Genomic DNA, 13768 nt, shown 5'->3' with positions numbered 1-13768 from the left:
TGAACGGCTGAAAGCTGTGGTTTATCAGACCGTTTACCATGGGTATGAGTACGACCAAACATGTATTTTTACTGTTCTAATTATGTTGGTAACCAGTTTATAATAGCAATAATGCAGCTCTGGGGTTTGTGGTATATGGACAATATACCACGGCTAAGGGCTGAATCCAGGCACTCCGCGTGCGTCGTGGGTGAGAACAGTCCTTCGCCGTGGTATATTGGCCATATACCACACCCCCCCGTGCCTTAAATATATATTGAATTAAACACATGGCTCTGGTAGAGACGTAACATGGTCATTTTTACCAGTCCAGGACCTCCACACTCAGATAGGAATGTGAACCTTGCCTCTCCACTGCCTCTGCCTGAGTCTGAACCTAAACAACCTAGTGGGTCTCAACTGAGATTTGTAGCATGACACCCTCGGCTAGCTGACAGCCAGGGCTCAGTGTTTCATCTGCTTCGGACAGCTCTGAACCATGTGTATAAACTGTCCATTTGCCTTGACAGAAAGCCAGAAGATGTCAACTGCACTTGAGTTACTTTTCCCCATGTGGGGTAAGCCTCGGTATGGGTGAGCCCCAGTTTCTGCTCTTATCCAATGTTTTCCCATACCTTAGGGGTCAACTGGTCATCAATGGCTCTGTTTTGGTTTATAGATTTGTATGTAAGCAGGGCTATTCAGCGCCTGTGCAAACTTCAAGGCAGTAGTTTCATCATTAAATATTGTCAATGGGAATGACAACTTKTGAGAAGTATATGAAAACACAGCATATACAGTACATGATGATATATTTTACAGCAGGGATCATCAACTAGATTCAGCCCTGTGCCGTATTTTCTTGAGTGGATGGTCGGGGGGCTGGAACACAATTACAAATAATCTGTAGACTGCAAATTGACCGCAAGAAGCCCAAACAGATCTAATATTTGACTAAAACATCATCATTTCAAACCTTGCTTACATTTCTATACAAATTCGTGTCTCTCTATTATGCGTGGGAATACTTGGGAACAGATTTCCAAAATTAAAATCAGTTGGAGCTGATTTTCTTGTGTTTTCAAAGTTTTTGAAATGCCCTCCCCCCACCAGTTGGGAACACTGTTATACAGTATAATCATCTGCACTGGACTTCACTTCACCGGAGAGAATACTGGAGGATGTCATTTGACCAAATATCTAGAAATGCAATCTAAGTGTATAGAATTGTCAGAAATTGGGTGAAAAGAAAAAGCCAACTTCTTATACTTGTCAATCTTATTATCTGTGATAACCTTTGACTGCATTCAAAATGTTTTTCAACAAACCACAACTTCTACATTAATTGGCCTTTGGGGATTAATGCTCGATCTAATCCAACCACAGCTATTTGGACTCAAATTTACCTCCCAAATTAAGGATACTTCATTTTTGACATCATTCAAAACAACGTTATAGTGTGTGTCACTTAAAATGGAAATAAACAAAGTCTTGTTTGAAAAACATAATTGGGTTAAAGCTTCTTTTGAGGCTGTTGTTTCAGAGTAGACCAGCCCACTTGTGGTTGGACTGAAACCAGAGGAGGCTGGTGGGAGGAACTATAGGAGGAAGGGCTCATTGTAAAAACCGTAATGGAATAAATGGACTTGTTTCAACCATATGGAAGCCACATGTTTGACTCTGTTCCATTTATTCAATTCGAGCCATTACGATGAGCCTGTACTCCTATAGCTCTTCCCACCAGCCTCCTCTGATTGAACCACCCCAAGAGCTCCAAGAAGGATCTGAAATCCCATCCTGCCAAGAAGCCATTTAACACAAGTTCTACTGTAGGCTTGCCCTATGAATATTCTGAACTAAAATCATGAGCTAAATTTTTACAATGTTATCAAGGTCATTGCTCTATAGATACATTCAGATCGGGTGGATAACTTTGAAAAATATATAAATTGTGCCTGCTTTATAAATAAAAATGAAGGAAAAAAAGAATCTTAAATCAGAAGATTCTCCTAATATTGATTATATGAATAATACCATTTCATACTAGTTAGTACATTACCTAATAGAACTGCACACACAATACATTACTCAAGGTCTACCAAACTGAACAGTCAACGGACACTTAAGCTGTGACAATTGGGACATGGTGTGTGTCTCTGTAAGATCATTAACATTTAACAATTAACATTTCAAGTTAACGTAATGTAACAGGGTCGTAACATTAGCCCCATGTACAGTTAATCTGCCCCCATGTTAGGTCAATGTGCTGGGCCACTTCCTGTTTCCCATGATGCACCATGGCCATAGAGTAGAGCCTGGGGAAAAGATAGCCGGTCGGACCACCATTTGGATCTATAGAGAGAGAATAGTCATTTACACTTCCTGTGTGAGCAGCCAATCAGAACCATGGGTGGCTAATTTAGGCAAACCCATGGTTCTGATTGGCTGCTCACACAGGAAGTGTACGTGACTATTCTCTTTCTATAGATCCAGCTGGTGGTCCGACTGGCTCTTTATCCCCCTGACTGGCTAGTGGAGGGGATAGGGACAGTCTGATTGGACTCATACAGTGTGCCCGCCACCCACCATTCGGAAAGTATTCAGACCCCTTCACTTTTTCCACATTTTGTTACATTACAGCATTATTCTAAAATGAATTAAATAAATAAAAAATCCTCATCAATCTATACACAATACCTCATAATGACAAAGTGAAAACAGGTTTGTAGAAATGTTTGCAAATGTATAAAAAAAACAGAAACACATTATTTACATAAGCATTCAGACCCTTTGGTATGAGACTCGAAATTGAGCTCAGGTGCATCCTGTTTGAGATGTTTCTACAAATTGATTGGAGTCCACCTGTGGTAAATTCAATTGATTGGTCCCACATTTGACAGTGCATGTTAGAGCAAAAACCAAGCCATGAGATCGAAGGAATTGTCCGTAGAGCTCCAAGACAGGATTGTATCAAGGCACAGATCTGGGGAAGGGTACCAAAAAATCTCTGAACGAAATCTCAGCATTGAAAGTCCCCAAGAACACAGTGGCCCCCATCATTCTTAAATGGAAGAAGTTTGGAACCACCAAGACTCTTCCTAGAGCTGGCCGCCCTGCCAAACTGTGCAATCAGGGGAGAAAGGCCTTGGTCAGGGAGGTGTAAGTGAGAGAAATAGCCTCTGTGCACTGGCTAGCACTATGCTCACTGCTAAGCTAATAGGCATCTGAGCACTGTAGGTGTAATAAGCCCAAATCCACCACTCTCTCTATCTCCGCCATTTTGACTACACTCAAATCAGCAAGGAGAGGCACTGGCTTCTTCAAGCCACAGTCTGCAAGATTGAACAGTCTGTAAGATGATTTCAACTAATGAATTATGTACTCCTTGATTTGGAAAAATATGACATACGCACACCTTACGGAGTGTGGCTTTAAAGAGAAGGAAYACAGCGATGGGAGAGAGAGAGAGGGAGAGAGAGAGAGATGGGGAACCACGTCGTCCCCCTCTTTTGTTTTTTATTAGCCGAGACCCCTCTCTCTCACCTACTGCCAATTACACAGGCAAATGTTTTCCCAAGGAAAGAAAAACCCTCACTCCCTCCAACATAAATCAGCCAATGGACTACTCTGTATGCTGTGACACCAACACTCACCCTAGTTAGACAATATCACGTAGACACAACTCCAGCTACATAAGCATTGTCCTTTATCGAACAGAATAGAACATCCCTATTTTAACCCCACACCAGAATTTAAGTCCTTGTCACAAAGCATAAAAGCAATTCTGAAACCATAAAAGGCTGAGTGGTGTCAAACTTCTATATAATACAATGGTATGTACGGCAATATATCAGAGGGGAAATGTCAAATATATTATTGTAACAGAGCTAAGTCTACTTCCATACAGTCAGATGGAATAGATTGAGGGAACATGTACTCATACAACATTATATAATTGTTAATAACATCAAAAGGTTTTGGGTAAAATTGGCACATACAGTGCCTTCGGAAAGTATTCAGCCCCCTTGACTTTTTACACATTTTGTTACGTTACAGCCTTATTCTAAAATTGATAACATTTAAAAAAAAATAATAATAATCCTCCGCAATCTACACACAATACCCCATAATGACAAAGCAAAAAATGTTTTTTATAAATTTGTGCAAATTTATAAAAATAAAAAACAGAAATACCTTATTTACATAAGTATTCAGACCCTTTGCTATGACTCAAAATTTAGCTCAGGTGCATCCTGTTTCAATTGATCATCCTTCTACAACTTGATTGGAGTCCACCTGTAGTGAATTCAATTGATTGGACATGATTTGGAAAGGCACACACTGGTCTATAAGGTCCCACAGTTTACAGTGCATGTCAGAACAAAAACCAAGCCATGAGGTCGAAGGAATTGTCCGTAGCCCTTCGAGACAGGATTGTGTCGAGGCACAGATCTGGGGAAGGGTCTCAAAAAATGTCTAAAATTGAACTCTTTGGCTTGAATGCCAAGCATCACGTCTGGAGGAAACCTGGCACCATCCCTACGGTGAAGCATGGTGGTGGCAGCATCATGCTGTGGGGATGTTTTTCAGCAGCAGGGACTGTGAGACTAGTCAGGGTCGAGGCAAAGATGAAAGGAGCAAAGTACAGAGAGATCCTTGATAAAAAACCTGCTCCAGAGCGCTCAGGACCTCAGACTGGGGCAAAGGTTCACCTTCTAACAGGACAACGACCCTAAGCACACAGCCAAGACAACGCAGGAGTGGCTTCGGGACAAGTCTCTGAATGACCTTGAGTGGCCCAGCCAGAGCCCGGACTTGAACCCGATCGAACATCTCTGGAGAGACTTGAAAATAGCTTTGCAACGACGCTCCCCATCCAACCTGACAGAGCTTGTGAGGATCTGCAGAGAGGAATGGGAGAAACTCCCCAAATACAGATGTGCCAAGCTTGTAGCGTCATACCCAAGAAGACCCAAGGCTGTAATTGTTGCCAAAGGTGCAACAACAACATACTGAGTAAAGGGTCTGAATACTTATGTAAATGTGATATTTCATTTWTTTTTTWATTAAAAAATTGCAACACTTTCTAAAAACCTGTTTTTGCTTTGTCATTATGGGGTATTGTGTGTAGATTGATGAGAAAAAAAAACAATTTAATCAATTTTAGAATAAGGCGGTAAAAAGTCAAGGGGTCTGAATACTTTCCGAATGCACTGTAAATGAAAATATCTCATTGTTATGTATAGTATTTGAAATGTCAAATTCGTTAGAGATGCGTAATTGGTTCTGAATAGGCATATACTAACAATTATACATAGAGTTAGTGTATATCATTCCAATCACGATAATGACTAAAATATCTGCTTTTCTAATTGCTAAATTTTAAGAAAAACAAAAACATATAAATACATACATATACATACATATCAAAAACGTAAGCGTACCTTTTTAAAATTAAACTGATGCTAGTTTTTTCTGCTAGAATGTTTTTAATAAATATTAATTTGTATGTAAAATAGTGGTATAACTCCATGAAACAAACGAATATATTCTACGGACCGTTCAGAGAAATGTAACACATCCTGAATTGTTTGCGACCGTACTGCACTTCATGCTTATCTACTCAGGACCAAAGGTCAATGTTCATTCACCATTGTTGTCTTTTTAAGTTTGGAAAAAACTGTTTCTGCTTTAATTTGATACCGAAATAACGAATTAAAATGGTTCAAAATAGACTATACAAATAAGACAATTTTACGTGTGAAAACAAGCTGATGTTTGTATTGGAATTCATGTTTTGGCTACAGATATTTTCATTAATAAAACCAAAATGATCATCACATTAGCAAGGTTTTTTAATGGTCCCATCAGAGCCATAGGTAACATATTGACACATGAATAAAAGGAACGGACTTTTCTATTTTTCTGCCTAGTATTTCTCAAAAACTTAAAAATTGCCTAACTACTAAACCAACAAACACTATTAGTTTCGGACCAGAGACCAAAACGCCAAGGAATCGGTATATATAATATTGGAGTTTTTAACGATGCTTGAACATTGTCCCCTCAGCAACACCCAGCTTTGCTCCAAGTCCACGAGCCCACCACAACCCCACTGAACTCCTGTTCCTAATTTCTGCACCACGTGACTGTGGGAGTGAGTCAAGTTTAAATTCCCTTTCAGAAACCCATCTCAATTCAGCTCCTATTAAAAAAATCTACCATTTTATAGCAGAAGCATCTTCTATACCACGGCGGCTAAGATTTGTCGTTGTGGGACTAAGATTCTCGGAAGAAAAGCACAGCTAAAGGGGAGTACAGAGCAGAGGTCAAATTCGTGTTAAGGGCTGAGCAATAACGTGGAGGTAAGAACGGCTACTTTTACATCACGTGTTATGTTTGTGAGGGCCAGTTACACATCATTTAGTATTAGCCTTTGGGCGTTTTAAAATCGGTATATTTATTGTTGGTCAATGGTCATACCATTTTTTTTGTCTTTCATGAGGTAGGCTAATATATATGATTTAAGAGATAGAATGGCACATCTGCATTTCCTCAAGCCTTCACTATATCCTTTATTAGTGGCGCACATTAGCAATATGACAGAAACATCCTCTAAATACTCCTTTCTGTCCAACATGTACGAGGTATTTGTGTATTTATATGATGCAATGAATTTAGGGTCAATATTTACATGTATCGCTAAATATGTTCTTCCCGCGCAAATGACTGATGTTTGGAAGACTGCGTTAGATCTTGGATGTACTGTTAGTTCGATTTGGAACAAAAGGCCTTCACCCGAACTCAAGAGGCTTTGGCCTTTTGGCGCCACATGACTAAAGACAGATTACTAAAAACAGATTAGAGTCCCATTTAGCGAAGGGGTTGATATAGCAATATGAGATGGAAAACCATTGAAAACTAACTATTCTGCTTGATTGTTCCCTGACAAAAAACGTCAATATTTATTGTATCATATAATAAAGATGACAGGCCTATCGAAAAAATGCAAGTGTGCATTCAATTAGATTAGCCTATGATTATTACCCTATTATTAGGCTATTAGTAGTTGTAGTAGGCTATGTTTACAATAAAGAAATATTACAACTATTATTAGTAAAAATAAAAAAATCATAAATTAAATGGACGAACATAAAAAGAAAATCACCCCATCTACAAAGTAAAGAAATTAAAGGCAACTAGTGTGTTACATTTCAGCCGATTTTCACTTTAAAAAACAAGATTTCAATAAACTGACAAATATAATCAGCCTAGATGCAATTTATTGTTCTCAAAATGATACCAAAATCAAGCCATTTGTTAATTATAATGTATATGGAAATCTATATTCTGAGCCGACAAAATCATCAATAGGTCTCTAAAACCTGACATTAGCCGACACAATACATCACCCACGTCCAAACATTCAACAGACTCAAGAAATGACCACTGTCTGATCATTCGATGCCTCCTCACTAGTCATATTTTGGCAGAGAAATATTGAAAGGGCTGAAAATGACAAACTGTCGCTGGAAGGACATTTAGGCTGTTCTCGTTCATTTGGTCATGTCACCAGTAGATATAAGTCAAACTCTCCCCGACCAACCCGACCCGCCAACTTCTATTGTTGATTTATTGGTCTTTCGGCCTTATGCTTCGACCCATTTATTCCAAAACCACAACCATATTTCACCTGAAAATGTATGATCGTTTTAGCGTCATTCTTCGACGCCTATCCCTGTTTTGAAAGGAAAACATAGCGTGCGAAATAACTGTCCAGAAATACCATCTATAACTAAACCCGACGGTGGGTAGGCTATAGGCTAGTCCACTCGTCATCACTGTTGCCCTCAGAGGTCATTTGCTGTTTTGAAAGGAAAACATGGCGTGCGAAATAACGGTAAAGAAATCAAATCTAGAACCTAACTGAACCAGAGGATGGGTTGGTTATAGGCTAGTCCAATCGTCTTCACTGTGGCCCTCAGAGGTCATTTGACCTCACACTGGAACAGAGAGACTTTGTTACCCCAACAATCCTGATTTGGACATGGTTCACCTCACAGGTAACTCAGTTCCTCAGATGTCTGTTTGCATAGTGACACCTGATTGACAAAGACCCAGAGCGGATGCTTCAATTATCAATTTGTGCTCTTCTGAGTTGGTTGAAAAAATTATATCTAGTAGAAAAGGCCTATCAGGCAAACTATTAATTATTCTCTGAATTGTTTATTAATGAAACCTATACTATATTATGTATAATAATATCCCATAGGCCCTATCAAACTCTTCAGCTATATCTAGTTATAGGCTATATAGCCTATATCATTGGATTCGTATTTTTAATGATGTAACCAATAGCCTGTGGGATGGGGGAGGAGATGAGGTTGTATTCATGTCATACACAACATTTATTAGTCCAATAGTCGTTGGAGGAGAGATTCTGGCTCCAGAGGAGCAGTGCATCGCGCTGTAAGGTATTCTCTTCGTTCGAGGAGCGACGTCAGGTCTGCGTGGAAGGGAGAGGGGGGAACGAGTCAAATAATTCACTCATCCCGGTGTTTTAACAATTCAAGGGATTGAGCCAATTCTTTTTTTTGTTTCCAAGAAAACATCACACACCAAGTTCGTTCTCTCTAGCTCAACGCGCACTGCACACGCGCAGTGTAGGCAACAGTCAGTTCACGAGAGTTGAATCACACCAAGTCAGGGTTAACGCGGGCGCTCACGCGTGTCCGGGAGTTTACTCGAGAACCGTTATGCTGGAGAAAGATAAGCAAGTCTATTAAGATGAGATGCTGAACGACTTTCCCTAACTACGTCCCAATGGAACGTAACTTCCTGCTATTTCCTTGGTGAAGACAGAAAAGTACCATTTGGAAAATAAATGGATTCAAGCTCATAATATTTCATGAGGTAATATAATAATATTATTTCTTATCTTCATTGTAACCTGCCTATCTAGGTGCTTTGTGCTTTGTAAACAAGCTCAGGCATGGAGTCAATCTTAAAACGCCATAGTTGGATAGGCTCAGCTTCTTTAATGCGATTAGTGTTAGGATGTACTTTCTACTTTCTTTTTTTCAGCGTTATTTGACTGCCTTGATAGTGATGGTGAACGTGACAACGCTATCTGTAGCCCAACAATAACAGTTAAASCAGTGTCCTTAACCGTTGTTATATGATGCGGTGATATTATGGAGATGTATAACAGTCTATGGTCACACGGTCTATAAAACATTTCATTATAACTGATATGAACATGTAGCCTATAGTTCAATTTGAAAGTCACAATTTCTTTACATTTCACATATGCTCAAAGAAGTTATAGGCTATATGCTTCTTATTTTCACAATATCATTTTGAGGTTACTATAAATATGATGAAAACAGTTGTTACATAATTTACTCAATTTCTAAAAAAATTCAAGAGCCCTTTTCTGAGATTGTACGTTTCTTTATGGGTAGTAGCCTAGATGCTGTGTAGAAATTACATTAAATGTCATATAAAACACCAAAATACCAGTCTGATACATGTTTCAGGGCCCTGTGATGGTTTTCAAAGCTTATTGACATTAAAGCTATGAGAACTATGGATGCAAGGACTGACCATCCATTATAGTAAAATGATAGTTTTAACCATGTTTTGACGCTATACAGTGTTTGTTTACATTACGTTGTTTACAAACATTGGACTTAAAACAATCTTTTATTTTGGGTTCTGATGGGGGTAAGACAGTTGAACTAAGCTCATGAGGCATTTATAAGTCATATTCTTCAAGAATCAATGGGTGTATTCATTTATAAGTCCAAAATTGGTGTAGCAACTTTCAATTCAAGCTTTAAGGTAATATAAAAAGTTAAACAAACAACAATTCTATCTGTTCTGTTTAAGATGAAAAATAGTTATTATCCTTAAATAATGTTACAAATATTATTATTAGTATCATTATTATAATAGTTAACGATGAATAATGATAATGATAAAACTATCATTAATATTCATAATAATATATTTAATTAGTTTATACAGACTGACTGCCAGATAATGATTTTAGAACATGCTTTTAGAATTATATCATCACAAATTACAACCAAATAATTTCATCTACAAATAAGWGTCTAAATTAATGTCCTTTTCATTCAAGAAATACCTAAATACATAACTCAAACAATTATGTTGGATGTCTCTACAATGTGGACTATAAACAATTCCACAAATTTACAATAAATAAAATCATATTTTATTTTTAATTTGACTCTAAACATTACATCCTGAGATGTTCTGTTAAGTAGTATACTGACATTTGAAGCCAATCAATCAACTAAACAACTGATTAAAACATAGGCCTAATTCACTTTTGTGGAGGGAATCGAACATTAGAGAACTGCTTTCCAGGTGAGAGATTTTACAGCACCATACTCACTTACTACTTTGGTACCATTACATTTTTGTTGTGATCGGTCAGTTTCACTTCCAAAATAATTTTGCACAAATGGTGTGCTAACAAGCTCAAGGCTACGTGATGTGATTCTACTGACATCGCTGAGTTGTAGCTGCCAGAGACGTACATACAACAACAATAAAGGTGCTCTCTCTCTCTGTATCTGTATTTCTCCTCTTCTCTCTCTCTCTCTCTCTCTCTCTCTCTCTCTCTCTTCTCTCTCTCTCTCTCTCTCTCTCTCTCTCTCTCTCTCTGTCTCTGTCTCTGTCTCTGTCTCTTCTCTCTCTCTTCTCTCTCTCTCTCTCTCTCTCTCTCTCGTCTCTCTCTCTGTCTCTCTCTTCTCTCTCTCTGCAACACATACCAGATGCATGAGACTGGCTGCTGCACAAAATGGTAGGTCAGGTTTGAATTTATGGTAGCTGTCTCAATAACATGCATCATGGCTTGCATTTCAAACTGGGAGGCGAAAACACAGACACAGATACACTGACAGATACAGGCAAAGACACACACACACACACCACACACACACACACACACACACACACACACACACACTCACACACACACACCACACACACACACACACACACACACACACACACACACACACACACACACACACACACACACAGGACAATCTGCCATGAATAGTTTAGTGGATTATATGTCTGGGAGTGACACAGATATAAACAGAGGGCTAGCTCAGTGTGTTTAGTTAAACAGGGTAAGTGAAAGGGCCCTGTTCAGGAGGGTAACAAAGTACCACGGCTGATTTGCAGCGCGCCTTATCTTTATTCGCTTTAGCAAATGTCTGCGTTGGTTTACAGTTGGAGCCCCTTCTCTTTCATCCTGAGAGAGAGCACTCACATTGTTTACATGCCTGAGATTAAGGGAGGGCCGGGGTGAGTGTAAAAACTATCCGAAATGTACACTGTATACCTTTATATCTGCGTCCCAAATGGCACCCTATTCCTCATATAGTGTAGTACTTTTGACAAGGGCCCATAGGACTCTGTTCAAAAGTAGTGCACRATATAGGGAATTGGATGCTATTTGGGATGTAGACCTACAGTTTGAGTCTGTATGGTAAAATGGCTGGGGGAATGGTTGCTATGGGAGAGGAGAGAGTCTTGTGAAACTGAACTGTATGGAGCAGACGAGGCTATACCAGGCTGTCTGTGTGTCTGTGTCTCTCATGAAAAGATGTTTGTCTTTGAGCTGGGTTTAGAGCTGTGAGAGCGCGAAGCTTAGCTGGTGATCTGGACTAATGGAATGAGCAGTGTTTAGGAGCCGTTACATAAAACTATCCCGCCGTATGCTAGAAGAGTAAATATTTAATCCAACTCTTCTGAAGAACAAATTCATCTTGACCCCATGTGCTTAATACCGTGGTCTACAAGCATGCAGGCTGAGTAATTAGCTTATGTCTAGAGTTTCTTATGATTTACGGTGTTCATTTGCAAATATATATTGGGAATTTTAATTACAATTACAATATATTGTAATTTCATTCATCAAACTAAACGTCAGAGATTCAAAATGGAGATGCTATAACAGAAATAGAATTATTCAATATGGCCGCTGGTCCACCCATCACAGAGCGCAGACTTGAATGGGATTGTCCATTCTAGTAATTGTAATTCTATGGCCAGAATGTTGCTTGAATATTTATGATTACTTAGTAGTTGTGTATTTACGATGACCTAATAAGCACAACAGTGTAGTCATATGTGGGAATAACGTCACTTGAATGGGTCCGGTAATTCAAATTCTATGTGTGGAACAATCAAGTTTGCTAGCTACTATTCAATCTTTTCATATAAGGGGAGAGCAGAGCAGAGGATGCAGTATACAGTAGACAATTCCTCCTTTAAACTCGCATGGGACCTCACTGCAAACATAGATCGYCTCTATTTTGCATGAATGAAGGCCCATCATCATACAGTATTTGGGTCATTGTGACCAAATTCCCCCAATGGCACATGGCCCTTGCTGCAGTGATCCACCTTGAAATGTCTTTGCCTACACAATTCAACAGATATTTCTATTAACAATGGTTAGTAGCTTGGGGACAAAACAGTGACCTGGTTTCCAAGAACTGAAAAATGAATTCCAAGAAATGTCCCACAATGAGAGAGCATGCCTGAATGAATTAATATGCAGTTGAGTTTTTTATTTTTTTTATTCTCTCGTTGCAAATATTTGTTGTTGAATACACACCTTCAAGTGTGTATTATTGCAGTGCAAGAATGAGGCATTGACTTCTGTATCCTTGAAATTACCTTGTAAATTTTGAAATTAAATAATTGTATCTACCAGAAATGTTAAAACATTTAAACAATTTACTTTTGATTCATCGTTCAATATAAATAGTAATTCATAAAAAATATATACTTTTCTTGTGTAAATAACCGACACAAATTGAAGTAGACGTGTCTTTTACGCAGACCAGATTTTCTTTCTAAAACAGACGGGAATTCCATTGAAGAACATCATTCAAGGTGTGGAATGACAACAATTAATGATCTGATAAAACATTTTTTACGGAGTCCCCGTTAGTTCCGTTTTTTTCTCCCATTGGTCATTCTGCAGATGTTCATTAGAAAATATTGAATTAATTATCAGCTTTCCAGTAAGATGTGTTACAGTATTAATAGACATAATTATTGTAGAAATACAAAATGAACAGCAATTACTGTACAAGTACATTATGTAAATGCTCTTCATGTCAATTAGTAGTTGAAAAAATAAATAATAGCTAAATTAAATATTAGGCTATGTTTTTAGGGGCGGGGTTCATCTTTGTATTTTGTTTGGGCATGGTGTATTTCGTATTTTGTCCAGTCCATTTCATGGGAATGTGTTATTTAAGTATTTTACGAGACAGTTTAGTATTGGTTTGGAGTCCGTCTGTGTATTGTAAGTCTGTCGTTATCTGTAGAGATGCTCTGTTTTATTTGAGTATTATAGTAATTCTATGTCACAGATATCCTATTACATTACTATATATGTTCTATATAAGTTCTATATGTAATTCTATGCTCTATGTATTGTAAGTCTGTGTATTATAAGTCTGTGTATTGAACTGAAGCCGTTGTTCGTCTCATAGAGATGCTCCAGGAGAAGGCCTCAGCTGTGACGGATGACAGTGTGACTGGGGTCCAGCCTGGGCCCCCAGACCTCAGCCCTGACTCCGCTCACCTGGGCCTTCCTACAACTCCCAGCATCCCCCAGGGCAATGAGCCAGACCAGGTAATCATGGGTATTGTAGGCTCTCAACACAGAGCCAGAACCACAACTGCAAAGTTATTATATGTTCAGAAGTTTCCTATTCTTGGAAATGAC

The 13768-nt window shown here is 38.6% G+C and overlaps 1 protein-coding gene across 2 annotated transcripts in view; it reads left to right on the top strand.

Annotated features, from left to right (window-relative positions):
* The first annotated feature begins 6200 nt into the window (after positions 1-6200).
* The window catches only part of LOC111949934 (T-box transcription factor TBX4-like), a 29651-nt gene continuing 22083 nt past the window's right edge, over positions 6201-13768 (top strand). Inside the window, exons 1-2 of one of the 2 annotated variants that reach the window (XM_023967287.2) lie at positions 6201-6344; positions 13533-13675. In XM_023967287.2, coding sequence (XP_023823055.1) covers positions 13535-13675 — 141 coding nt within the window. In that variant the 5' untranslated portion in view covers positions 6201-6344; positions 13533-13534. Of the gene's footprint in view, positions 6345-8434; positions 8893-13532; positions 13676-13768 lie in introns of those variants that run through there. The other variant, XM_023967286.2, reaches the window with a different exon arrangement.

This window comes from Salvelinus sp. IW2-2015, linkage group LG22 (assembly GCF_002910315.2).
Source record: "Salvelinus sp. IW2-2015 linkage group LG22, ASM291031v2, whole genome shotgun sequence".
NCBI classification, from domain to species: Eukaryota; Metazoa; Chordata; class Actinopteri; order Salmoniformes; family Salmonidae; genus Salvelinus; species Salvelinus sp. IW2-2015.
The sequence above is the reverse complement of the archived record's forward strand: the minus strand, read 5'-3'. Positions and strand labels throughout refer to the sequence as shown.